The sequence below is a fragment of the Gallus gallus genome, chromosome 1 (assembly GCF_016699485.2).
Source record: "Gallus gallus isolate bGalGal1 chromosome 1, bGalGal1.mat.broiler.GRCg7b, whole genome shotgun sequence".
In the NCBI taxonomy this organism is placed as follows: domain Eukaryota; kingdom Metazoa; phylum Chordata; class Aves; order Galliformes; family Phasianidae; genus Gallus; species Gallus gallus.
In genome coordinates, this window is record NC_052532.1 from 129,258,228 (window position 1) to 129,285,405 (window position 27,178).

The 27,178-nt window shown below is 41.6% G+C and overlaps 2 protein-coding genes across 2 annotated transcripts; one reads left to right on the plus strand and one right to left on the minus strand.

The window, feature by feature from the left end:
* The first annotated feature begins 3,080 nt into the window (after positions 1-3,080).
* SLC25A6 (solute carrier family 25 member 6) lies at positions 3,081-6,642 on the plus strand. Its single transcript, NM_204231.3, has 4 exons — positions 3,081-3,244; positions 4,131-4,617; positions 5,382-5,522; positions 5,977-6,642. The coding sequence occupies exons 1-4, from the start codon at positions 3,134-3,136 to the stop codon at positions 6,132-6,134; spliced, it is 897 nt and encodes a 298-aa protein (NP_989562.2). The 5' UTR covers positions 3,081-3,133; the 3' UTR covers positions 6,135-6,642.
* LOC101747500 (granulocyte-macrophage colony-stimulating factor receptor subunit alpha-like) lies at positions 6,422-27,057 on the minus strand. The gene is made up of 12 exons (XM_004938448.5): positions 26,967-27,057; positions 19,744-19,861; positions 19,442-19,575; positions 18,146-18,266; positions 16,053-16,182; positions 15,773-15,948; positions 14,840-14,979; positions 13,468-13,506; positions 12,427-12,559; positions 11,538-11,631; positions 10,879-10,960; positions 6,422-9,228 (listed from the first exon to the last, which is right to left on the minus strand). The coding sequence occupies exons 2-12, from the start codon at positions 19,829-19,831 to the stop codon at positions 9,160-9,162; spliced, it is 1,206 nt and encodes a 401-aa protein (XP_004938505.3). The 5' UTR covers positions 19,832-19,861; positions 26,967-27,057; the 3' UTR covers positions 6,422-9,159.
* Between the last annotated feature and the right edge of the window lie 121 nt (positions 27,058-27,178).

Here is a 27,178-nt window from a genome sequence, read left to right on the forward strand (position 1 = left end):
AATCACACATTTTCCATAGTGGATGCAATTTGAATAGTCTAGCTTTTAGACAAGCACTCATCGCTTTGTCCCTGTTTCATAAGGTTAAGGCAGGTACAATTTCAATACTCCAACCACAGCCATTTTAGAATCATAGAATTGCTAAGGTTGGAAAAGACCCACAGGATCATCCAGTCCAACCATTCACCCATCGCCAATGGTTCTCACTAAACCATGTCTCTCAGCACAACATCAAAGACATCCAAGCGTTCTTTGAACACCTCCAGGGTCAGTGACTCCACCACCTCTCTGGGCAGCCCATTCCAGTGCCTGACCACCCTTTCAGAGAAGTAGTATTTCCTAATTTAATACTACTTTTATTTTACACTTTGTACTGTAAAAAAAAAAAAAAAAAAGCCATTACCTTTTTCTCTCTACTACTTGCTTATAGCTTTGCATTTTGTTTTCCTTTTATGTTTTTTATAGACTTTGCATCTTTTTTTCTTCTTCAGTATATATCCTCTTCTATTGACTGTCTCCTGTTTCACAGTCTCCTGCTTGACTGGAAGGAAATGTTTCAAATACAATTTGCAGTAGTTCCATTTTTTGCTCACCTCTTTTCCTCATTGTGCTCCAGCAGTCTCTGCTATTTACACAGTTAGAAACTATCTGGGCACGGCAGGATTTCAAACAGCTGGGCTTATTGCCTCTATAGAGACAAGGTTTAGGTTGAGATGCTAGAGATGCCACCACTCTGCCTATTGTAATTCTGCTCTTTTACACATCCAGAACTATTTCCCAGGCTACCTTCTCTTGTCCTTTCTCCTTGATTGCAGTGCTCCTTGACTGCAGGGCCTGTCTTAGTAACTCAGTCAAGATGATCACATTGCTGTAGTTGCTAGCTACAGGCTTATGTTTTCTCCACTGACCTACTCGCATCATTTGTAAGCCTCAGAATGTTGGGGGCTGTGGAAACAATTTGCTTAAGGAAATGTGCAGTTCTTCTGGCTGCATCCATTTACAAAGGTGGGTTGGAAGAGACGTGACACCAAGTATTCATTAATATACAAATGTCTCATCATTCACTGTACGTGGAAATCAGTGATAAAACTTAGAACCACTTTGGTGAAACTGAATTTATCACCACCGGGTTACTCTCTCTTCCCATTCCTAAACTTGCCCATTGTGGTGCAGCCTTCTACCTGTGAGAGCAAATCATAACGCTTGCCATTAGCAAAAGGTTAAGGAGAGCTACTCTCTAATCAAAAAGTTTTCACAGTCAATGAGATAACTTATAAGACAATTCCAAAACCTGAGTGAAAAAAAATAAAAAATAAACCTCTGCAAGAATGCATCATATCTACTTGTGCTGAGGAGTATTCAGAATAGCCACAAGAACGCTGCACTAAAGCAGAAGCCAGTTATTTTGTCTTACTCTGTTTTCACTTGCTTAGGTATCGCTGCTAAAGAAGACAAAGAAGCCCTCTTGCTTTCAGTGGCTTCCCTTGGCTTTTTGCTTCTGGGGACCATGGATTACGTACAGATAATTTGTAGGCATAATTAACAAGGATATTTGGAATTATCTCAAAACATTCGTGCTGGGAGATGGGATCTTGCTCTAGTCTTGTCAGTTGCTACATAACCAGTCAAATAGTCAGAAACTTCTGCACCGGATGATTTGTGTAACGCTATGTGTCACATATAAGTAAAGGTGTTTGAGGTTACCTGGGATGCATATGACTGCTGCTTATCTCACTGCTATTTTATAGAGCTCATTAGGCATGCACCTTGTTAGTATGTAAGCGTTAACTATTTAACAAAGTCAGGAAACAGCACTATCGTGATGGTGAAGGACAACTATTGACTGAGTGGTCACGTATCAAATGCATTTTACTTTCGTTTTGCAAACCAACGCCACCCAAAGCACGAAGTTCTTTTTTAATCAATAGAAAAGCTTCGTGGAGAAAAAAAAAAAAAGTGCCAGCCTAGAGAATTACACACAAAGTATTGCGCTATGAGAGAATCGACATTTACTTATGAGGCTTTTCTTCCTCAAAGAGGAATAGCTTCCTAAGCCACATGTGTCTCTGAGAACACGCACCACGGCCTTTCATTACGTATGTCCAAACTATGGTCCTGTCACACAGCATGTGCGTGACCTTCTGTCGGTCAGCATGGGAGTCACTTCACTACCTCCCTATCCCGGATCAGAATATAAAGCAGCATACAATTACTTCATATCTCTTCCCATGTGCAATAAAAGGTGCAATGACTTGTGACAGAGTCTGTGAAGTGGAAGTACGCCAGGCACGTCCTGTTCCCACAACACCTGGCCTGAGTTGCTCTTTCCGACCTCCTGCACAACATACGTGCGTGTGAGCTGGTTTTGGACACTTCCACTGCTGCACTCCGTGGTTTACCAGTCGAGCAGCCATCTGGTTAGAAGAAAGCTTGGCTTTATTTACGTTCGCAGGAAGCATCCATTAAGAGCAAAAGCAATTACAAGAGGCGCACGGGAACTCGTGCCCGGCAGCCAGCGCAATATCAGACACGAGCTCGGCTAGGAGATGTACAATTTCACTTTCAGCACACGGTAACAATGGCAGAAACTGCCGACGGACGGTGTGTCCGCAGCACCTAAGCCGCGTTGACAGCTGTCAGCCTGCAGAAGGGCTTCGCACACCACCGGAGGTCGAGCACTGAGCCGAGGACGGCGCGTTCCCATTCTCCCTGCCGGAAGCCACGGCTGAAGCCCTTTGACGCCGGTGGCGTCCTGCGGTGCCCCTCCCGAGGACGGCACCGTGCCGCTCCCCGGGCCGGGAGGAGGTGCGGCCTCCCGCCCTTCACAAAGGCTCCGGCGGCGCCTTCCGGCCGAGGCTGCCGCGCGACGCGAACGCTGCGACGCGGCGCTGCAGCACAGGCACCGGAGGGGCACGGCCGGGGGCGGGAGCGCGGCAACCGCCGTAACCGCCGCCCCGACGCGACCCGGCCCCGCCCACCCGGCGCCGAGGCCCCGCCCCCGTGGCGGCGCGGCCAGTGAGGAGCCGGGGGGCGGGGCCGGCGGGGCCCGGCATTTAGCTGTTGCGCGGCGCCAGGCCCGCCCTTTCTGCCTGAGCGGTGGCGGTGTCTCTTTCCCGGCAGCTGCGGCGTGAACATGGCGGACCAGGCCATCTCCTTCCTCAAGGACTTCCTGGCGGGCGGCGTCGCCGCCGCCATCAGCAAGACGGCGGTAGCGCCCATCGAGCGGGTCAAGCTCCTGCTGCAGGTGAGCGGCGCGGCCGGGCCCGGCGGGAGCGAGCGCGGCCGTGACCTTCCCCGGCGGCGCCCGCCCTGAGGGCCAGAGGAGACGCGGAGGGTACGAGTGGGGGGGACACCGGGCGGCAGCCGCCCGCGCGGAACAAAGGCCGCGCGCGAGGGGGCGGTTGGTGAGGTCACGTGGGCGGGGGGCGCGCGGCACGGCGGGGAAGCCGGTTCCGCTATGCGGGGCGCGGCGGGGGCGGGGCGCGGCGGGGGGGGGCGGTTCCTGGTGTCACTTCCTTGCGCGGGGCGGGAGCGCGCCTGCGCGCCGCCATCTTGGTGACCTTCACGTGGAGTCGGTGGCAGGGCGGGGCCTGCGAGAGCGGCCCGGGCTGACCCCGCGCCCCAAGGTGACCTTCGTAGCGGGCCTGGTCTTGAGCTGCGGGAAAGCTGTGAAGGGATTTCGGGCTTTTCGCTGGTTCTTAGAGTTGTGCAGTTCTTTCTTAGCTGGAGGCTTTGTATACGTCCTCAGTTGTGACTGCGTGTAAGATAGGGTTTTAATTTCGGAGTTTGTTCAACGTTTTGTCTCCACCAAACTATAAGCGAACAACAATTCATAGTCTTAAGGCTCGGACCGACCCAGAGTATTGAGTTTTCTTGGAAGCTGGTTATTACAGCAGGCTTACTGCTGTGACAGACTTAACTCCGTAGGCCTTCAGGCTGAGCAGCTCTCTGCCTTATGCTGTGAGCAGACTCAGGCCCAGCTGCAGTGAGGGCCGGCTGAGGCATAGAGCCAATAACTTATTGGAGAGCAATGCTGCCCATTGCTGAGGGCTTAGAACCAGAGGCTCTTGAAGATCATTTCCAACCCGAGCCATTCTGTGATTCTACGAAATGCGTGTTTTTATTTGCAGGTGCAACATGCAAGTAAGCAAATTGCTGCTGATAAGCAGTACAAGGGTATCATCGATTGTGTAGTGCGCATCCCAAAGGAACAAGGAGTGCTGTCCTTCTGGCGAGGAAATTTGGCAAATGTCATCAGATACTTCCCAACTCAAGCTCTCAACTTTGCCTTCAAGGATAAGTATAAGCAGGTGTTCCTAGGAGGAGTAGACAAGCACACTCAGTTCTGGAGGTATTTTGCTGGCAACCTGGCTTCTGGTGGTGCAGCTGGAGCCACTTCCCTCTGCTTTGTCTACCCCTTGGATTTTGCAAGAACCCGTTTGGCAGCTGATGTCGGCAAAGCTGGTGCAGACAGAGAATTCTCTGGTCTCGGGGACTGTCTAGTGAAAATTACCAAGTCTGATGGTCTGCGTGGCTTGTATCAGGGGTTCAATGTCTCTGTCCAGGGCATCATCATCTATAGAGCTGCCTACTTTGGAATCTATGATACAGCAAAAGGTAAAGTATCAGGAGGGTATTGATAAACTTGTTTGTAGAATTGTATTGCCTGCTTCTGCCTGTTCTTATGTGTTGTTTTCTGTTTGTGACTTCTATACTTAGTAAATATGGTGGAAGAGGGGTGTCTGTGCCAACAGGAGTGGCAGTGCACTGACAGTAACACTTCAAAGGCAAAGCTTCAGCATGCATCCATGGTGCAGGCTGCTTTAGAATTTTTCCATTACACTTGCCTTTAGAACACAGCACTTTTTCCTAATGGAAGTAATGTGTTTTGGTAACAATGTACAAGTACTCAAAGTTTGTTATTTCTTACTGAGTACTTGTAGTTCTGTTAGAACAATTCAAGTGTATTTAGCAGAATTTGAGCTGTTCTACTGTAAAGCACTTGTTTGTTAAGCTTGGCTTCTGGATGTGGAGTTAATTGATCTATGTAGCTTAATAAACTTTATAGGGACTGAGTTATTTTAATGATGTTTACTTCTATGAACAAGTAGAGAATAATTAGAATACATCCCGTGCCTGTCTGAAAGTATCTTGGTACCTAAATGTTAAGTGTTTTGATTACTGACAAGGGAATGGTGTTTGTTTCCTTATTTATTTCTCTGTTGCTTCAGTATGCTTAATGTATTTTAAGTGTGTTGTTGCAGCTTAAAGCATTGCTTTAACAGTGCTTCCTGGTAGTTTTTTTGTGGTAAAATAGCTGTTGTTGTGTGAACTGCAGGAGGATTTGCAAGCCAAAAAGCTAATTAGCTTCTTTTTTGCAGGCATGCTGCCAGATCCCAGAAACACTCACATTGTTATCAGCTGGATGATTGCACAGACAGTGACTGCTGTGGCTGGTGTGGTTTCCTATCCTTTTGACACAGTGCGGCGTAGGATGATGATGCAGTCAGGACGCAAAGGAGGTAGGCTGTTACCATGTCATTATTGAAGTGGTGCTGATGGTGATCCCTTGATGCTTACGATTTCTTACTGTGTAAATCTGATTCAACTGTTCTTATGTTCGTTCAAGTAGTATGAGGCAATTCAAGTAGTATAAGGCTTCTAACTTGTCTGTGAGGAGTTACGGTGAGGCTTTTTTTTATAGATTGGGTAAATGGACTGGTGGTTTGTGGTGACAAACTAAGTGAAAGCAAGTAGGTTACAGTGTAATTGTCATAAGAGCAATTAACACTCTTATTTTGTGATGTAACTCTTAATAGCTAGGCAAGCAGGCAGGAAGATATTTTCTGTTGCATGAACTGGTAGTGTGTTACAGTGAGATACGGGGGCATAAAGTAGCTGGAGAATCGAAACAGCTATTTTTAGAGTCACCTGAACTACAGAAGTTAAAAATCCCTCTTTGCTTTTTCTCTACAGCTGATATCATGTACTCTGGAACGATTGACTGCTGGCGGAAGATTGCAAGGGATGAGGGAGGAAAGGCGTTCTTCAAGGGTGCATGGTCTAATGTTCTCAGAGGCATGGGGGGTGCTTTCGTGCTCGTGCTGTACGATGAATTCAAGAAAGTCATTTAAACAGCCTAACTAAAATTGGAAATCAAGTTGAGAGCAGATCATGTAGAATAACTACCATTATGGACCATTGACCTTCAAGAAATTCCTGTGAGTTTTATTTATCGGAGCCAGCTGATACTTGTAGATGGGGCTGGAAACTGACATAGAGGACTGATCCATTTCACGGTAACCTGCATGAAGACACTGAATCTGGCAGTTCAGTGTGATTTTTTTTCAGCAATGAAAAATCAGTGACAGTGGTTTGGGGTCCAAAGTGACTGGGTCCAATTTAGGCAGAAAAAAAAGTATGCCCATGGATCAGTCCTCAGTTTCAAGTCCTATCTTTTAGGACCATAAAATTGTATTTGAAAATACTTGCTAACAAATCATGTTCTTTTCCACTTGTACTGAAGCACTATGTACCATTTTGCACAGCTGAACATCTAGCAATTATGTTCTTAAATTGGGGCATTCTGCTGTAAAACAATAAACCTACTTATTCTGTCCGTGTTGAAATTATTACATCAAAGCTTTGGGTAAGCCTTGTTTCTTTGAAAACTTGTTTCAGATAATGGTTCCTCTGATACACTTACACTGCACTGTAACAGGATGTTTGATTTTATTTTAGGAAAATTGAATGTGAGAACTTTGAGGAAAAAAGCGTGGGTTGTACTCATAGAAACCACTCCCCTTCTTTGTGCCTAATAGTGTATGATGGGCTGCTGCAAGTGGCTTTTTGCATGATTCTTAGAAATTGATTTGCAGCTTTTCATATGTTGTAAAATGAGGGTTTTTCTGTTGTAGTACTACAACCACACAAAGTTCCAAGGGCAATCAAAAAGTAATGAATGCTTTTTGCTCTTGGCAAGAGTCTTAAAATGGAGTATATTTTTTTAAATCAATATAGGAAACAACACATGATGTTCATGCAAAAAACCAGGAACCTGGTTAAATGCTTTTAACCTTTGAATGAGTATTTTTGCTGCTATTTGGAAGTCTTGTTTATGCCACTCGAGCTTTTATCTCTAGAAGTGGCCCGTAGCTCTAGAAAAAGAATTCAATCTGAAGTTCATTCTAAAAAGTGAAGCCGATATGGGAACAGGGAATATGCATGGTTCTGTGTAGCTGTAAAATAAAGGTAAAAGTAGGTCAGCCTTCAATATTGACTGAATGTCTAATTTTAAGGATTGCTTGAAGACTAAAAACATCTCAAAAAGCAGTATGAGAAACTAAATCTGTGCTCTTTATATGTATATAATCTTACTTTTGTACTTCGTTATCTGCAAAGATGTGAGAGGGGGACCAGTAGATGAAAACAAGGTGTTCATCTTTCAGTACGTTCTTACAACTTGCCCTGTATTTGTGAAAATGTCATTGCAATGAGTCACTGGAGGCTGACTGAGCTATCTGAGGTTTTTTTTGTGTGCCTTCCGAGGTTGCTACTCAAGATGAGGTATTTAAATTTACAACATGGTTTTGGCTGGTGATTTTGCACTCATGTGATGTTCCGTGGCACAAGCACTGCTTTCAGCATCTTTCTATGAATGTAAGTACATTACATAGCTACTCTGTACACAGGCTAATGGCAAATTTTATGTACCTATTGCAAGCGGTTTTTTAAATCTTATTCAGTAATGGTAGCTCTCTTGTGGTGTGGGCAGGTCACTTGATGCCGACCTTTCCAATCAAGCTGCTGTTTCATTTGTAATTCTATTGATTTGAAGGGACAGAGGAAGAGTCTGTCTATATAAATATATTTCATAGGTTTATTTTCTACATCAGTGGCTTAAAAGGTAGGTATATGAGGGGCTCTATCATTATATAACCTTACTGTGAGTGCATGGTGGCTGAACTTTGTGAGGAAGAAGCAAGCATGACAATTAAGCAGCCCTTGAAAAGGGGGTATTTTTTTTCACCACCCCCCTCTCCCCCTCCAACAAAAGTAGGTGTTAATCAGGAGAAGTAAGAAAATAAATCAATGCGAGTGTGGGTTATTTAAATGGAAATGCAACTTACCTCTGCTGTGCATTTCAGCATGTACTGCGTGTTGTTTATTTTTCTAGTATGTTGCTTCCCTTAGTCATCCAGCAGCATTTTTCAATGTGATTATGCAGTGTGGGAACATAAGAGGCAAACAATAAATGAGACTTTTAAAAAAAGCATTTTGTTTTCTGCCTTATTGAAGCACTCGGTGAAATGTGGTTCTTTTGGCAAATACTTCCAGCAGGAAAAGATTTGGAATTTGTCCAACAAAAAAGACTGTATTTTTAATAGCTTTGGAAACAGGACCTGCACACTTGGAAGGAAATGGACTGGTGTGATAAACTATTTAAAACCTACTTACTAAAGCTTATTACGGATTTGATTCCAAATCTTGTAATTGTTATGCTGGATTTATTGAAGGCTTTAGCCATGCCACTGAAGTTCTTATTGGTATTGCAGAGACTCACATTGCTGTTGGAGATGCTGAGAGCTCATTACGTGACTGACTAGCAACCCCCTCTTAGTTATTTTTAGCAAGGATTTTCCTTTGTCTTGCATAAAGTTCATTGAGTATTTTTAAAGTTTAGTATTGGATTTGCAAGGTAGAAGGGCAATTTTAGGATACTTTCTGCTCTAGAAAAATCTTAGAATATATAAAAGCGTAAAGTTGGGGAAAATGTGTTTTGATGATTTCCTGTAGCATTGCTCATAACTCAGGAAATACATTTCTCCAGCAATGAACAGTAGAAATTGTACCACATTTCTGCTATGTTGTTGATGAAAGGCCTTGTCTTAGATGGTGAAGAGAATCTCAGCAACTTCTAAGCAAATCTTCACAATATGCATTTTTGGAGGAGCTTGGTTGCCAGGTGCTGCTTCTGAACAAAGGGAAAGGAAACATTTTTCTTTGTGGTTTGGTTTTGTTTTTAATGGGGGCTGGAAAAGGTTTCATAGGTGATGCTCATATCTAGTCCATACTGTGAAGAACACCATAAATAATTGGAAATTATTAGGAGGATGTGTGATTTTTGTATTGAATCCAAATCTGTTGCTTTCTGGAAGATCAGGTCATCTCTTCAATCATAGTTACTTCCTCGGTGCAACTTTTTTGAGATAGAAGCACATTCTCTGTCTAAGGAGAGGGGGGGAAAAAATAGCCTTTAGCATATGATAAAGTACAGGTTGACTGTTCATAGAAAACACCTAGGAATATTAGATACAGAGTTCCAAAGGCACACCCTGGTCTTGCTATTTTGATATGTAAGAAATGCTTGCAAAGCAAGGGATGGGCAAGATGACCAAAAATTGAAGGAAGAACACTGAAATAAAGTGGATGATTATAGGAATGCAAGTCATCCAAAGAATTGAGTTGGTTGGTAGGATCTGACCCAAATCTGAAAAGGAAAGCTGGCAGTAGTTGAACATAAGCTTTAAAGAAGCAAGTGCTGCAAACTCAGTACAGTGTGTTTAGGGTTGTAAATCATGAGATTTTTTTAGCAATCAGGGATAAGTCTTGAGAAATGGGACAGTCAATGTGAAAGCTTGAGAGAGCAAATGGGGACAAGATGATGCAATGTCAGCTGCAGGAATCAGAATCAGCAAAGAGATGGGTGTATTTCAAAATAGTTCATAAATTACTGTTCATAACTTCAAGTACTAGGAAGTGATCGTCCTGTGATTCAGTGAAGGAACTCCTACGATAACACATTTTAACTTGGTCCATTTTGAAGAATTACAGCGTTCAAGTATAAATAGTGTCTGGGGAAGGAGATAAAATTCACTTTAAGACTAAATTAGGTAAAGGAGAGTCTAGGAGGTTTTCAGACAGGTAAGACACCTGAAAATGATCTTCGCGGCCTTGGTGTTTATGAACTTCACTTAACTCTGCCAGTTACTGCTGGTCAGCTGCTACCTGCAGCTGTGCTCATGCAACAACTTTGTGTATCATAGAATCATATCATAGAATGGCCTGGGTTGAAAAGGATCTCAAAGACCATTCAGTTTCAACCCCGCTGCTATGTTCAGGGTCACCAACCACCAGATCAGGCTGCCCAGAGCCACATCCAGCTTGGTCTTGAATGCCTCCAGGGATGGGGCATCCACAGCCTCCTTGGGCAACCTGTTCCAGTGTGTCACCACCCTCTGGGTGAAAAAATTCCTCCTAATATCTAACCTAAACCTCCCCTGTCTCAGTTTAAAACCATTCCCCCTTGTCCTATCGCTATCTGCCCTTGTAAACAGCTGTACTGCCTCCAGTTTATATGCTCCCTTCAAGTTTTGGAAGGCCACAATGAAGTCTCCCCGGAGCCTTCTCTTCTCCAAAGAAGCTATGTGCAGTTCTGGTCATACACGTACAGGAATTTGGGAGTCCCCCACATTCAGCAAAGACGAAGTCTAAAAGGCCTGCAGTTTTTTAAGGGCTTCTTGCTGCTTTACTAGCAATTAATAAATAGTTACTTTATACCAACATAAGCAATGAATAATTTGGTGACAAGTACTTCCTCGCTCTCATTTTCTTTTTTTAACTGTAGACAGCAACCTTCCAAAATCAGCACATACAAAAATTGCCAGTCTTGGTTAATTTTAACTCTGTAAAATATGGCTGTGAATACACAGAAGATAATTGCTATACTCAGCAGTCACATAGGGTGCAACAAACTCTGCACAGGGGCAAATCGGTTTTTAAGGGACCTAATATGGCTCTCATTTACACAGCAATTCTTCATGCCTGCAGCTTACAGTAGGTTACAGTTAGCTGATCTGATTGAACGGATGAGCATACCTGGATATCTTCCTCAGCTGGTATATCCAATTTGTCTCTTGGTTGTGGGATGGGAGGCAATATTCTTTTCGAACTGCAATACCTTTGGAGAGAAAAGGGGGTTGTAAACAAAATACTAGTGATGCAACATAGCATAGTTTGTGCTGAACCTTAAGAGTGTTATTTATTGCCTTACAAATCGCTAAGTGAGAGGAAGGAAAATGCTTTGAATGTTGACTGGGAGGTAACTATTTTTACACTGCTGCATTGGGTAACTCAGCTTACTTTGTGACTGAAGTTACAATGAATGATTTATCGAGCGAGACTTAAAATAACCCACTTGACATAAATAACTTCCACCACTAAGCAAGAAGTTTTATCAAAGTAAGGACACATCCATCTGTGCCAATACCCCATTGCCTGGTACTGCGTGAAGTCAGTGATATTAAAATAATGTGAAATGCTTTGAAATAAAGACAAAAAAAAATGTTTTTTTTCTGGATTTAGGATCTGGTAGAACAATTCTAGGTCTAACAATCCGTCCCCCCATGGTGTGCCACAGTGCCATCCAAAACCATACTGCTGGTAATGCTGAATGACACTGATGATCAGATTCTTCAAGGTTGCGCAGGTAGGAGGGATGTTTCATCGAAATTCCTATGTTAAGAAGGTTGTTTTACCTCTTGCAAAGGCAGTAATGGAGCAGCGTCACTAGGATTGTTCCGACTGCTATCAGAAGTAAAATCACAAAAATAAAGTAATCTTTCTCTCCACCTGAAACATCCAAGAGAGAAACGTCAGAGGTCTGCCAGGAAGCATTAACTCCGATTGCTTCTTGAGTCATCCAAAGGATTTCCAATTGGCATCTTACAGAACTTCGTTCAAAAGTTCAGGTGCATTTAATGCACTTTGGAACATTCTGAACGTTTGAACTGCAGAGAAAAATAAAAAATCCAGACAATGAGGAGAACCAGTCTCAGAATGAAAAGTGGGGATAGAGGTGGGAATCTTAAAGGAACCTCCAGGAAACGGGGAATAGGAAGATTCAGAAGGAAGAGGATGAATTTGAGGGTGGAACAGGTTGCCCAAGGAGGGTGTGGATTCCCCAACCCTGGAGGCGTTCAAGGCCAGGCTGGATGTGGCTCTGGGCAGCCTGGTCTGGTGGTTGGCAGCCCTGCGCATAGCAGGGGGGTTGAAACTCAATGATCATTGTGGTCCTTTTCAACCCAGGCCATTCTATAATTCTATGAATTTGAAGATTTAAGGGGACATTCAGAACTTCTGACAGAAGACAGTTTGGGTACACCTCAGCTGCTTCCTGTGATCCTGCTGTCTGAGTCACAGCTGCCATCACAAACACAGTTAGTCATGGGCCACCAGCATCTGTTGCCATAGGATTTGAGCACTTCATCTACATTAATAATTTCTACCCTGCTCCTTCCATGTCACTGAGTGAGAATTAAGATTTTATTCCTATCTGTGAGTGTGAGAGAGAAAAGTTTGCAAGCACATTATACTGAAAAAATCCCCAAACCCACCCTAGATTACAAGAATATTTCATAGTCTCACCGATCTCTATAGAGTCACTCCATTCCCCCCATTTTCTGTTTACAGAACATCTTCTTTTTCCACGTGCTCTGATTTTCAGAATGTTTTTTTTTCTTGCGTTGTAACTTTGGAATTCATATTTGTTTTCAGCTACCTAAAATCAGAGTAATAAGCTGTATTTCACTCCATCAGCAATCATTAATAAAATTTGAGTTTTAATTTCCTGATACAGGTTCTGTAAATGAAACTTATTTTTTATGGCTTTGCAGGTAAAGAGTTAGATGATCTTTCCCCCAAATTTTAAACCGTGTTACCCATTAGTTCATCCTACCACTGATTCTGTTTTGGCATTTAAATATGTTGTTTTTTTAATTTGTTGGCTCTTAAATTTAGTCTGTTAAGGGTATCTTGTTTTCTTCGTTGTGTATATATCCTAAAAAATATAAAACAGGACAGAAAGCCGAAACTGGAGAAGCAGCCTCCAAGTTTGCAAATCATGCAAAGACTACTCTGGATGGTGTCTGTTTTTGTTAAATATCCAACATCAGGTATGGATCGTCAGGCCTCGTGGTGCTTTATGCAAAGCCTGGAAGCTGTTGAGGATGCTTGTAAGGCCAAGAGCTGCCCATTTGCAAGGGTAAGATTGATAGGTTTTGTCAGAGTCCCAGTTTCACTCATTTTGAAGATCTCGATGTTCCTCCCATCTCTCTGTCCTGAACTACAGTGATATTTGTCCACAAAAAGACACTATGAAAAGAATATTTCCAATTTTTACTAAAGAGGAAAAAAAAAAAAAAAAAAAAGCAACAGCTCTCTTAAAATCTATTTGTGAAATAAATGGAAAGTGTGACCTTTCGTGAAATGCAAGGGAAGTTCTCCCTGTTTCCATCCGAAAGGGAAATATTAAGAAGCTTACACATGATGCTGCCACAAGAAAATATATTCCCGAGTTCATATGTTAATGGAAAAGCTACAGTTCCAGGGACAGCTATATTCTATATCACAGTGATTTACGTGATAAACAGGGCAAAAGTGCAAATTTGTTGGGATAGGAATACTTACGATTACAGGAGGATCCTTTTTCTCTTTTGGGGTCTTGTCCTGCAAAACAAAGACAAATCTAAATTGTTTTGGTTTTCTTGTCACATAATTGTATGTTTCCCCCTCTATTTTTCTCTTTTTCTCACTTATAATTTTAAAGTGAAATCCAAATGGAGATTCTGCTCCAGTAATATCCCAGAATATAGCACTTTATTCAGAGTCTTGTCTTCTTCTGTTTCATTTTAGAAAAGGAAGAAAACAAATTATGTGAGTGGCTGGGAGCTGTGTTTGCCTCTACACAATGCACACTCACATCCAACAGGAGTATATCTGAATTATCCAAGCAAAAAAAAAAAAAAAAAACATCCTCTAAAGTAGCAGTTCTGGAGGCTGTAACTTAAGAATAAGTCGATAACACAGAGCACAAAACTGATATGAACAGGAAATTTCCTTCCAGTTGAACTCTGATGGACTTAGAATCTTTAAGGTTGGAAAAGACTTCCCAGATCATCCAATCCAACCATCCACCTACCACCAGTATTTCCCCACTAAACCATATCCCTTAGTACAACACCTAAGGCACATGAGGGATGAGCAGGAAAGCATTAACCTGGACTGAAGAACCTGAACATTTTGAAATATTTAAGATGAGAAGCATAGGTGTAAAAATTAGCAAGCAATATCACCGGCAGTGGTTGTGGTAAGGATTCCAGAGAGTGTTGAAAAGATGGGATCCAGGAAACATTTACATGTAATGTCAGCAGGACAGCTGGCACTACGGAAAAGTAAGGAAAATGTTATTGGAAGAAATGTCTCATTTCAGAAAATAAACCTGTTGTGTGTGGTGCATTATAAAGATTAGTATTTCCCCATTACTCATTGTCAGATGGGCTTTCTCAACCTAGGACATGGATGGAAGTCATCGGTCTGCTGTGGACAAGGTGGGTATTACTGAGCTGCTTTCACTTAGCTCTTAGAGGATACCCCTGTAGTAGCACCCCTTACATAGCATTTTGCCTGGCCTCAGATGGCCTCTCCAGAATGTGCGAGTCTTATCCGCCATCTCCATGTGGGTACCCCTGGTACCTCCACTCACCCAATGTCTGATTTAGTGAGTGGCAGCCCTGCCCACAGAAAGGAGGTTGGAACTAGGTCATTTTAGAGGTCCGTTCTAACCCAAACCATCCCAAGAATCTGTGATTCTCTTATTCTGTGATATATTAGTTTGAAAAAAAGTCAGAAGCAGTGTAAGCTAGAACAGCGGGACTGGAGCAGGAGAACATGCCACAGCTTATCAGATAGAAGTCAATAACCTCAGAAAAGAAATTTGCATGTTATTTAGATACATGTAGCTAGATATGGTGCCAAATGCAAACCAGCACATTGTTTTTACCTTATTTTGTATGTTAATTTCATACTCAAAACAGTCTGCATTTTCCACATGACTTAGAAGGGGATGTTGCCATGTAATTATGCAACCTCCTGGATTGCTAGTACAGTTGGCAGTGACATTCAGTGGAGGAGGGAGTCTTTCTGGAATGAAATGAAATGCATGTAGACACGATCAATAATCAACTACAACTCACATGTTACTAGCAAAATGTATGTGAAGCTGAGGCAACTAGTTCAGCTGTGTGCTGATGGTAGAAGGAAATGTTATCTGCTAAACACAGGTAAAACACAGTATGAAAATGAGAGACTATGATGCTATAGCTATTGAATATCTGACCTACATCTACAAACCTTCTGGATGTGTGAAGGTGTCTCAAATGGCACCAGAGGCATGGTTTTCAGCAACCAGATCCTGCCCCAAATCTCTATTAGAACTTAAACACATAGATCACTTGTGGACACCCACTTATTTAGTTAATACAGTCTTAATTTGCCAGTTGAATCCTCCCTCTGGATTTAGGGCACAATGCCCTTGCGGCTCTCACAGAGATGTGGAATTACTGAGGTGGAGAAATGAGCCCACAGGAAAGCTGCCCTCAAAACCTTCTCACAGTTGTTTCTCACCACTTGAGTCCCAAGGAACTGCTCACACTGTTCCCTGAGCTGCTATTCCAGGTGCTCTCCTTTGTTCATTTTAGTTAATTTCAGGAATTCTATCTTTTCAGCTATCGGGAATCAAGTTCATACCACTGTATAAAGTCCTATAACAGCTGCACACAGTTGTTTTATTCTCTTTCTTTTTTTCCTTCAGACAAAAATTCCTGGCTTTCTTTTTTTTTTTTTCTTTCTTTTTCTTTTTTTTCTTTTTTTTTCTTTTTTTTTTTCTTTTTCTTTTTTTCTTTTTGGTACAGCAATAATAAAAGTGTCTACTTACCAATTGTGTATAGTTTCGTATAATTATCATAGAACTGGATCAGGAAGGCTTTGTGGGATCCATTCACCAGGAAATAAGTAGTTTTATCTTTAATAGTCACATTTTGGAATTTACATCCCGTGTTTCTGTCATTTTCATCTTTAGTGTAAAGTTCACATTCTACCTGGTCATCATCTCTGTAGGTAACATAAAGGATATATAACAAGGGGTTTTAGTTAAATGTAAGCAGAGTGATGTGTTGAGAATTCAGACTACCCAAAACTCAAGAAGACCTACTCACCTCGAGTTCTGCCAGTAGAGAAAATATTGGGTATCTCCTGGAGCATTCCTGCCTGCCTGCCAAGTGCAGTTCATGAGGGAAATGTCATAAATCACACAGGAGAAGTTCTCAATGGCTGACCCATTAATGCCTGCAAACATAGCAATGTCCATTATGAGGAAAAAATACGTGTACTACTCCAAGCTGGACAATCATGGCAACAGACGTAATCTTCCTGGATTTCAGTACGGCTTTTTTTGTCCCTCATGACATCATTCTGGACTAGTTGTCCAACCATGAGGTAAACAAGTTCATACTACACTGGAGGATGTACTGGCTGAGCAGCAGAGGTCAAATGGTTGTAGTGAATGCGGCTACATCTGGCTAACAGCCATTCATTAGCAGTGGTCCCTCAATTCTACAGACAGTTCTGTTGAACATTTTTATCAGTATTCTGGAAGCTGGTGTGGAAAGTCTCCTCAGCAGGTTTTCTCACAATACTGAACTGGGAGGTGCTGCTGACTCCGTGGAGGACAAGACGTCATGCAGAGGGATCCAGATATGTTGGAGTGTTGGCCAGTCATCAGTGGCATGAAGTTCAGCAAAGGTAAATGCTGTGTGCTGCATCTGATAGAGTGCAGTGCTGGACACAGGCACAGAATGGGAGAGGAGAGGCTGGAGAGCAGCTTGGCAGGAAGGGACCTGTGGGCACTGGTGACAGCAGATCAGCATGAGCCAGCAGTACGCCCTGGCAGCCAAGAGGGCAAACTACATCGTGAGGTGCATTAAACACAGCATGGCCAGCTGGTCAAAAGAGGTGATTATCCCTCTGTATTTAGCACCAGTGTGGCATCATCTCAAATTCTGCATGCAGTTCTGTGCTCCATAACATAGTATGGACTTTCAGAAACTTGGAAGTGCCCAGAAGAGGGCACCAAAGCTGTTAAGAAGGCTGAAGGCATGTCCTATGAGGAGAGGCTGAGAGTGTGCTGTAAAGTAGTCAGGCAGTGGAACTTGATTTTTGTGGGTCCCTTCCAATGAATCTCCTCTCCTCTCCTCTCCTCTCCTCTCCTCTCCTCTCCTCTCCTCTCCTCTCCTCTCCTCTCCTCTCCTCTCCTCTCCTCTCCTCTCCTCTCCTCTCCTCCTCTCCTCTCCTCTCCTCTCCTCTCCTCTCCTCTCCTCTCCTCTCCTCTCCTCTCCTCTCCTCTCCTCTCCTCTCCTCTCCTCTCCTCTCCTCTCCTCTCCTCTCCTCTCCTCTCCTCTCCTCTCCTCTCCTCTCCTCTCCTCTCCTCTCCTCTCCTCTCCTCTCCTCTCCTCCCCTCCCCTCCCCTCCCCTCCCCTCCCCTGCTCCTCTGCCCTGTCATGCCCTGTTGGTTTTGTTCTCTTTGCACATCCTTACATCTGCAACTCCAGTCAATTTTTCCTTGCATTAGGAATGACAGCTCAAATAAAACTGGACTTTCACCGTATTTTGCCTACCTCTGAACTTGGGGAGTGAGTAGAGCACTCACATAGGTAAACAAAGGAACACTGGCTTTTAACACCTCCTTGGTGCTACAGAGAGCAGTAGTTCCCATTTTGTGACTAATGATCAAGAATCCTCCCCTGAAGAATCAGGAGAGGGTCAAATTGCCCACCGGCTAGAGTTTTCCACCCTGGCAAGAGTGAGTGCAGCTTCATCCCTTTCCTGGAGCAGGTTCAGGTGGGAACCTCGTTTCTTTGTGGGCGTTTCCTTGTGGGCTGTGCAGATGTGCTCAGCCTCATTCTTCCTCCTCCTTCAGCCAATTCTCTGCTTGTTTCTGCAGTGTGCCTCTCAGCCATCCAAGCGGTTTCTTTTGCCTAACTCCTAAGCGCTCCATGTTGAAGGCACCTCAGAAACATGGGAGTCCCCTTGGAAAACCTGCATACCTGGACCTGAGATCCAGATGGGGAAGAGCACTTAAAAGGCAGTCTTAATAATTTTTTTTTAAATTACATTTTAAAAATATATTTTTTAATATATATATTTTTAATAAATAATATTTAACCACTGTTTAAGGAACTGTTTCCTATGATACTATTTACCTTTAAAAGATTGTAAAAGGAGAAAATCTTACCCAGACCATGAGCATTACCTTCAGGGATAAATCGGCAAATTTTTGATATGCTTATCTTCAGTACTGTAATGGTAAAGACTGCTCCTCTGTACAGAGGCACACTATCTTCTACTTCAAACCTGCACATTTTGTTCTTCACCTAAAAAATAACATGTACATATTTTGCTCCTCTGATTTTCCTCTGCTATGTTAGATAGTGCTGGATCTGAAAGGGCCAGTCAGCAATAACTCCTATGGCCAAAACTTATGGTGTATATGTAGAATCATAGAATGATTAAGGTTGGAAAGACTTCTCAGATAATCAAGTCCAAACCCAATCCACCCCCACCATGCCCACTAGCCATGTCGCTCAGTGCCACATCCACATTGTTCTTCAACACCTCCAGGGACAGTGACTCCACCACCTCCCTGGGCAGTCTGTCCCAGTGCCTCAAACACCTGTGGATGTTTTATGCTCAAGAACTAACTTTCTTATTTACAAATTGAGGATAATCTAGAATGAAACTGAGTAACTGAAAGCACAACTACACAAAAAGATTTCTACACCAGCATATGGCTATTAAGGAAGGCTAATATTAACCCAATGACATAAGAGAAGATGCTGAATCAACAGAAGAACTAAATTGAAATTAAATCAGAGGATACCAGTTAAACAAAAATATTCATCTGATCTCCACAGGGGTTAAGAAAGATATCTATGGCATTAAATTTAAAATCCTCAGTGACAGTATGGTGTGTTGTTGTAGTACATATTTCCAATTAAGCTTCTGCTTTGCTGTTCTAAATAAATTGTCCCTCTTTCTGTCTTCTCCTCTCCCCCACGGTCTCCTCAACTTTTCTGTTAGGATGGCATGAGCTTATAACAAAATGTGTCCTACAGGCGCGTTCCAGTTTACTCAGAAATAGTTGAATAACTCAAGACATTGAAAATCCATTACATCATTTGGAATATTCAGTTTTCAGCTGAAGGATCTGTGTCCCTCTAAATTCTCCAGGTGTTTCTCTTAGTCTCACATCCCTTTTTTTTCCCTGCAGCTACATTCCCATTCATGCTTCAGCACAGCTGCAATTCAGGATATCACCTCATTTTCTCTTGGCTGACGAAACCTCATTTCTGTGCTTCTTTTGAGAAGCTTCTTTCACATCAAATACACCCTGGCATTGGCAATGGCTTTCCATAGATCAAGATGTAGACTGCAAACAGTCACTTACAGATTTAAAACCAACTGATGCAATTTTTTTCAAGGTAAATGAAATCTGTAAGAGGTAAACAAAAAAAGTGCAATACATTATCTCAATGAACAGCATGTTTACCTTAATTTGTCTGTGTCCGAAGTTTGTAGCCATGGTACACTCGTAACTGGAGAAGTTCTTGCTGCTTTGCCAGGACAGCTCCATTCTTCTCCGATTCAATGTCAAGTTTGAGATAGGAAATTCTTGTGTCCCCGCTGAAATGGTTACAGGATAAGTTCAAGTTAGAATATGGCGCTGCTATTGTTAAATAAAGAGTATAGTAAACTTCAGGCCTAAATTCACTATTGCCAGCTTAATTTCAAATAACTCTAATAAATGAGGAATTAAATACTGTTCCTCAGACTACATAAAAATATACTTACACCCCATACACTGGAGGTTAGCGTGCAAAGGACAAAATAGCATCATACACCAACAAATCATGCACGTGAGTCCAAGAGCATCAAACATCTTTTCTTCTCTGTAAAGATACAACGAAGCCTTTAGGGGCAAAAAGAAAATAAAAATTTAAACAAAAGAAAATTATATCAAAATGCGTTTTTGCTCCATATCTTCATTTCCTTCATGACAAGACAAAAAAATCTATTTAATTCACCCCTAGAACACATTCTTCAGAAAAGCTGAGCAAAGGCTATGCTTCAGGATTTCTGGTAGGTACCTATTCTTTAAAAGATCTGAGTAAGCTCACTATGATACTATTATCTACTGCAAGACAGCAATTTGAGATGAAGAGGCCACTAACTCTCGTTACTACACACCGACCCATTGACAGTGCAGGGACCACGACTTAGGATAACTGTTCTCTGAAATATTTGCCCTAACCATCAAAAAGCTAAACATTCTTGCTTTCTGATCCTGTGAACAGCCCTGCCAATTTTACCATAGAATCATAAAGTCACAGAATCATTAAGATTGAAAAAGACCTCTAAGATCATCTTGACCAACCATCAGCCCATTCCCACCATGCTTACTAACCACACCCCTCAGTGCCACCTCCATATGTTTCCTGAACATCTCCAGGATGATTAAGAATGAATGATTAAGGTTGGAAAGACTTCTCAGATCATCAAGTCCAATCCCAAGCCATCCCCCCCACCATGCCCACTGACCACGTCCCTCAGTGTCACATCTACATGGTTCTTGAACACCTACAGGCATGGTGACTCTACCACCTCCCTTGGCAGCCTGTGCCACTGCCACATTACGCAGTGCTCCAGCTTCTGCTGCAGAATGACCACCTAGATTGGCTTTCAACTCTTTGGTGAAGGCATCTTTTGGGAAGTGGGCAATTTGGTTTTCAGCTGTCTCAGGCTGTGGGTGAGGGTGACTCACTTCTCCAGGAGTGCCCTGGTAAACCCAGCATCAGCAACAAGGCAAGTTCAAAGCTTGTTCCTCCTCCTGTTAGTATCTTACTTGTGCAAGGAAAACATCATGAGCTCTGACTTGTCAATGCAAAGCAGGAGGAAAAAAATTTCAATATCTGCCAGGTCTTAGCAGGAATTAAATACTGACCTACTTTTCTTAACTCCGGCAAATGTACAGTTTTGCTTGAAAAGAATGTGAGGCTGATTTCAAATGTTCGTGAAGCAAAACATTAGTAGTGTTTTAAGCAGAGTTGTCCACCCCACAGCCTGCGGGCCACATGCAGCCCTGCACAGCTAGTATTGTGGTCCCACAAAATTATAAACTTTAATGTTCTTATGTGATTTTTAACAACATTTTTCATGAATTCATTGAGCATAGCTCAAGTGCCAACTGTGTAGGCAATAATGGAATGTTGTGGAGAGATGTGTGCAGTGCAGTGCTAGTTACACCTCTTGTGCCCACCACACACATTAAGCTGAACTGATGTCTCTATGCATTACACTATGCACGTGATTGTGTTGCTTGATGAGTAAAATGCAATGATTGCCATTTATATTTCAACCTACCTACACGTATGTGTGTCTGTGGAGACATATGGGTTTTTTTGTTATTAAACACATATGTAAATGTTCTTATTTCTTATTAAACTTGGACGTGTGTTACTTCATAACATCATTCATTCACTGAGGAAGAAATATCCAACTTCTCAAAAAGCTGACAAAAAACATAAAATAATTTTAGATAGATTTTTAATGAGTTTTGTGATATGTATTTGATTTGCGTTTCACAAAATCAAGGTCAATAATTGCACCAGTTGTATTTTTTGTTGTCCTCTTTTTTATGTTTTAATTTTTTATCTATATATGTATGAAGAAGTTTTGTTACTCATATACATTAACTATGTTATATATTTTATATGTGGACAAAGGCAAACCAAAAGTTTGGACAACCATGGCTTAAAAGCAATTCCCTAAATTACTTCTCATTCTTTTCTTAGAGGCAAAGTGGTTGTTACCATCCCTCAAAGTGTTCAAAAATGTTTAGATGTTGTACTAAGGGACACAGTTTAATGTGGAAATGTTGGTAGGTGAACAGTTGGATTGGATGATCTTGGAAGTCTTTTTCAACCTTAATGATTCTATGATTCTATGACTCTGTCAGCTCCAGCATTATTTACTATTACCTTTTCTTTTCCTTTCTGAGCACATACCAGCTTAGGAAAGATTTCCATTCAGAAATGTGCCCTAGATGCTGGAATTTTGATGAGCCTTACCACAGGCCACTAGACTACAGATAACCTTAGATTCAGCTGCTTTTCTATTGTCCTGAGTATCCAAATAGAAGTATTCATCATGAACTTTATATTTCTATCAGTTCCTGACTAACCTGAATTAAATGTATTTATTTATTTATTTTTAATGTTGTTCCTCACTTTTACCCCTTTTCATGGAGAACTGAGTGTACTAAATAATCCCATTTCTTAGCTGTATTTTCCTGCATCCCACTATTAAACATGAGGCATTTTTCCTATGCTTTCTTTGCTCCTTATTTCTTTTGGATCCAGAACTTGTTGAACTTTACTGTGGACATAAAGCGTGAGAATGTGTTCTTCATAATCAAAATTTGATGCTGCCTTACAGGACCATGTCCGTAACAATTTTAAACTAACAAATAAACTGATCCACAATTAACTATAAAATACACTTAAGAAGTTGGGGAAAGTGCTAAATCTGCTTCACTGATACCTAATCCAAAATTAGCAGGCAGATATTTGTCTGAGTTAAAGACTCATACTTTTGGGATATGACTATTACATCAAGCTTTTTGTAAGTCATATGTTTTAAGTGATTTTCCCAACTTTTGTTCTTATTTTTTATGGATATACTTACAAATTTCTCATAGACAGAGAAAGGTGATTCCTGATTTGAGAATGTGTTTATTTTTCAATCAGATTTGCATAATTGTAATTGTATTATAATTTTTGTAATAATTTCATGCAGTGTTCATGTGTTGAGTCCGGCTGCTTACCCCTTTGCTTATCCTCCCCTTATGGCTATTTTTGACAATGTGACTCTATGTCTTAAAGTACAATTTAGTTGATTGAATAACTAGATATTAATAAACAGTATACAGATTAATTCTTAGCCTTTCTGGTCATCCGAACCTGTAAATTTCTTTCCATAAGCTGTAAACATCTTCCAGAACCTTATTCTGTCTTTGTGTGGTATTCAGACTAATTTTCCCCAAAGAGACAGTATTATCTTAACGATCCTTTTTGAAGAGGAATTCCTCAGAAGACATGAGATATCCTTCCACTCTTGACATGGCTCCATTATGTTTTGATAATGAAACAGACCAACGAGCATTCCTGCAGACATCCTGTGTGGGGTGTACTCTGATATTAAGTCACCTACACGTAGGTCTTTGTGTATGCATTAACTGTTTAAGCTTGCATTAGTCCATGGTTTTCTGGTTGAATTCTATTTACTGCTCCTGGTACACTTAAATCATTTCTTAGTGCTTGTTTTAAAGCCTTTAGTTACTGCTGATACAAATCTTTTTAAGCTTGTTGGTATTTTCCTATTTCTTTTTGCATATCCAATTTTCTGTTTTCCTTTGCTGAGTTCCCTTGATTTGGAATATTTTTTCCTAAAAAACACAACAACAAAAATAACAACAAAAGCAACAAGATATTACTTTCTTTTTTTAGATCTTTACCCGTTGTCTATCATAAATAGCTCTCTACTTTTCAAACTAGATTAGATTAACCCCCACATTGTGTTCTTAGATGTTGATATCCCTCATCCCAGAACTGCCTACTTTGAGTTCTGGTTACAATGTCAGAACCAGAGAAGTCAGATGTTACAGAGCACTGTAGGGAATTCAAATTACTGAATGTGCACCCGCAAAGAGTGACTCCACATTCATTCATGCGGCGTGAAGGTCTGAGCAGAGCTAGTCCAACACTGGAATCCGCTCTTGTCAAACACATATGCTTCTAAGGTACTATTTTTCTTTTCTCAAAGGAAGTTAAAATTCTATGGAAGAGATTTCCCTGTTCCTAATAGCTGGTTCTCTGTTCTTTTCTATGTGAAGAAGCAACACTAATTAGTGGAATTTTTGGTTTTAGTATTTCCTAGTAGTGCGATTTTCTTGTAGGCATTTTTTTGATTGCAGGTATTTCTAGGGCTAATTCTAGGACTGTTGGGTAAATACAGGAACACAGGAAAAAAAGAAACTTGCTAATAGTCTGTTAGTTGTCTGTTTTTCTATATTAACTGTTATGGACATTTCAGAAGAACAGATTAAGGCTGACTCCATTTGTGGTTTAAGCAAAAATCCAGTCTGATCCAAGCAAGCGGGAGTTTTGAATGTGTTTGAAGGGCTCCTCACGCTTCATGGAACTGACTCAACATGACTCATCTGTTAGAAGCTCCAGAAGTAGAGACAGGACAGGACATGGAGCTGGTGCATCAGCAGATAGAGTGTTCATGGTAGCCTGACACTTTCCTGCTTATCTCTTCAGCATCAGACTTTTCTTTCTAATTTGTTCTGCAACAGTAGAGGATGTGGCCACAGCTGCTAGGAAGTGATACTGAAGAATCTTAAGTACAAGCAGTATAGAGCACGTGTACTGGAGTGTTCTATGAGATATTGGTCTCAACAGTTATTTCACTTTCCCATGCTCTTAGTGATCTCCACAGGAATGTACACAGGAATGTCAAGACCTCCTGTTATTCTTTACCTCTTTTCCTATAACCATATTTCTCTGCGTTTTATGTCCTTTGTTCAGTTGCTTTTCCTCATTCTACCCTGACTTTTAGGTGTTTGTTTTCCTATTCTCTCTAAAATGTCTGCTGACCTTTCCTTTATTGTCTTTGCTTCATTCTTGTCATCTCCTTCTATTTGTTCTCATCACTACCCTGCTTTCCATAGGGTCCATACTGCTAATTCTGTTTCTTGTGGAAATGCTCATCTGGAGCACTGAAAAATGAGTCATCTGCAGCCCTGCCTGCTTAGAGGAGAGCTTGCTGCCACTGCTGTGTCCAGGCTCTGGGCATGTCATTGGGCTTGCAGTAGGAATAGCAGGAGCTACAAGTGTTCTTCAGAAGAAGAAATGATCTTTTTCATTGACCAGAGCACTGAAGGGGTTTGCTTCCCAGTGCATTTATGTTTCATAGCTAACTGCCTTTTAAAGAAATTAAGCAAGAAATCAATGTTGGGTAATTACTACTTTTTTTTTTTCTTTTCTTTTTCTTTTTTTTTTTTTTTTCCCCACTGCCCTAACTGAGTGTACCAACAAATAGCCAGGTCTCCTGAATTTTCTCTGGGCTGCACTCAGGGCAAGGGATAGAGGACCTAATCCTTTTGCTTTATTCTTTCATTCCTTCTTCCTGGAAGCCAAGTAAATGGCTCCAGCATCACATGTGAAGGAGCTTTGTACCTCTAGGACCGCCACCCTTTGCCAGACTGATCTTTTGCAGACAATTGTGATTTAACTCTTTCTGCTCTGAACAGACCTCACTATTGAAGGTGTCAAAAGGAAGCCATAGTTATACCAAAACAATTTGGAGTGTTATCTGGAGGATCACACTAACAGAAGCAAAAATATACTTGTGTAAGTAGTGTTTCCTCATGTTTTACCCTTTCCCTTCCCTTCCCTTCCCTTCCCTTCCCTTCCCTTCCCTTCCCTTCCCTTCCCTTCCCTTCCCTTCCCTTCCCTTCCCTTCCCTTCCCTTCCCTTCCCTTCCCTTCCCTTCCCTTCCCTTCCCTTCCCTTCCCTTCCCTTCCCTTCCCTTCCCTTCCCTTCCCTTCCCTTCTCCTTTCCTTCTCCTTTCCCTTCCTTCTCCTTTCCCGGCCAGCTTCACAAGTGTGAAGAGTGGACACAAACTAGCCAGTGCTATTTGACCTTGGAGCCATGAAGAGCCCTAGCTTTCTTTTATTTAGTGGCATGCACATAGAATCTATGTTTAATTTTTCACTAGGAAATCTTATCAAGGAAAACATCTAAATTACTGCTAAGCTTATTATCTTATGTTACCAGATGTATGATGCATCTTCCTCACCAACAGTGATCATATCCCTGGACGACAAACACTTTCACTGAATGACAGCGAATGTGAGTATGTTGATCTTTTGTAGCAAGGCATAGGCAAACTCAATATGCTCTGGAGTGACTTTTGTATCGATGTTCCAGAAGGAAAATATGGTCACATTTAGAAGTTGTGGCATATCTATTGTAGTTTTTACAGAGGCATCAATTAAATACTGACTTAAACATTTTCTTTTCTTATCCTCTTTGTTGGCACATTCTTTTCTCTCAAATTGTGAGTTTAGGATGTTACCAGCCAATTGAGACCAAGATTTCTTGATTCTAATTCCTAGCTTTGCCAGTGGTTTTCTTGTCTTGAGTGGCTCTGGGAAAGTTACTCCTGCCCATGACATCCTTCAGTAATTGAAAATAGGAATTTTACTCATAGGGTGATGTGAACTTAAACCAATGTTTTTACACTGCAGTCAAACCAATGCTTATACTTCATGGGCAAATGGAGATCACTATTAAGCATAACAGGAGGCACAGAGATAAGCATAGGAAAAATCTCGCTATGTCTAACAGGCAATTAAGTATTGAGCCTATATTGATGCTTAAATGTTGCAATGGGCACAAACGGAAAGAGAGGACATTCCGTTAAAAGATAAGAAAACTATCTTTTCTTTGAAGGTAGATGCACACTGTCACAACTACTAAGAGTGATTGTAAAGTCTTCAGTCCTGGAGATACTCCAAATTTGACAGAACACAGTCCTGGGCAACTTGCTGTAGCTGACAGTTCTGGACAGGGAGTGGGATTCACCAGCTCCCAGAGATGCCTTCCAGCCTTGTCTATGCCATCATCTTATGATTAACTTTTTCTACAAGAAATAGAAATCCAAATATCCCCAAGGATGCAGAAAATAATATTTTTTTCAGTTATTGCAAAATAAATGTCAGATAACGAATGTCAAATAGAGCAACAGACATCATAGACATTTCACAGACTTTGAATCTTGTAGAAAGTACCAGTATTTTGTCTGGGCTTTCTAAAGCAGGAAGCTAATCCAGATTTCCTAGATGTTCTAGTACAAGTGGATCTAGCTTAATCCTTAGCAAATGTTTGTATTCTGCCCATATTTATTTTGTGGCAAAAGAAAAAAGCAATAGATGACACAAAGACACATACCTCCTTGTGGAAAAAACCCTCCTCCTCTATTTTGTTTGATTTTGGATCAGAGCAGCAAAGGCACTTAAGCTTGCAAGTATTTAGATCTGTCAGGTTTTTTTACAGTACACCACTACTTAATAGCAAATTCTGTAAACCAGAAAGTTACTCAGATTATCATTTCCTCTACAGCTTTTGAACTTCCTTAAATTTCCTAATTTGCAGATGCTAAT

Coding starts and splice junctions, on each gene's coding strand:
- SLC25A6 (NM_204231.3), top strand. CDS start 3,134: ATGGCGGACCAGGCCATCTCCTTCCTCAAGGACTTCCTGGCGGGCGGC. Junction 3,245..4,130: donor GGGTCAAGCTCCTGCTGCAG/GTGAGCGGCGCG, acceptor TTTTATTTGCAG/GTGCAACATGCAAGTAAGCA. Junction 4,618..5,381: donor AATCTATGATACAGCAAAAG/GTAAAGTATCAG, acceptor TCTTTTTTGCAG/GCATGCTGCCAGATCCCAGA.
- LOC101747500 (XM_004938448.5), bottom strand. CDS start 19,831: ATGTTTGATGCTCTTGGACTCACGTGCATGATTTGTTGGTGTATGATG. Junction 13,507..14,839: donor AAATTAACATACAAAATAAG/GTAAAAACAATG, acceptor TTTGTTTTGCAG/GACAAGACCCCAAAAGAGAA. Junction 12,560..13,467: donor AAAAGGATCCTCCTGTAATC/GTAAGTATTCCT, acceptor CTCTGATTTTAG/GTAGCTGAAAACAAATATGA.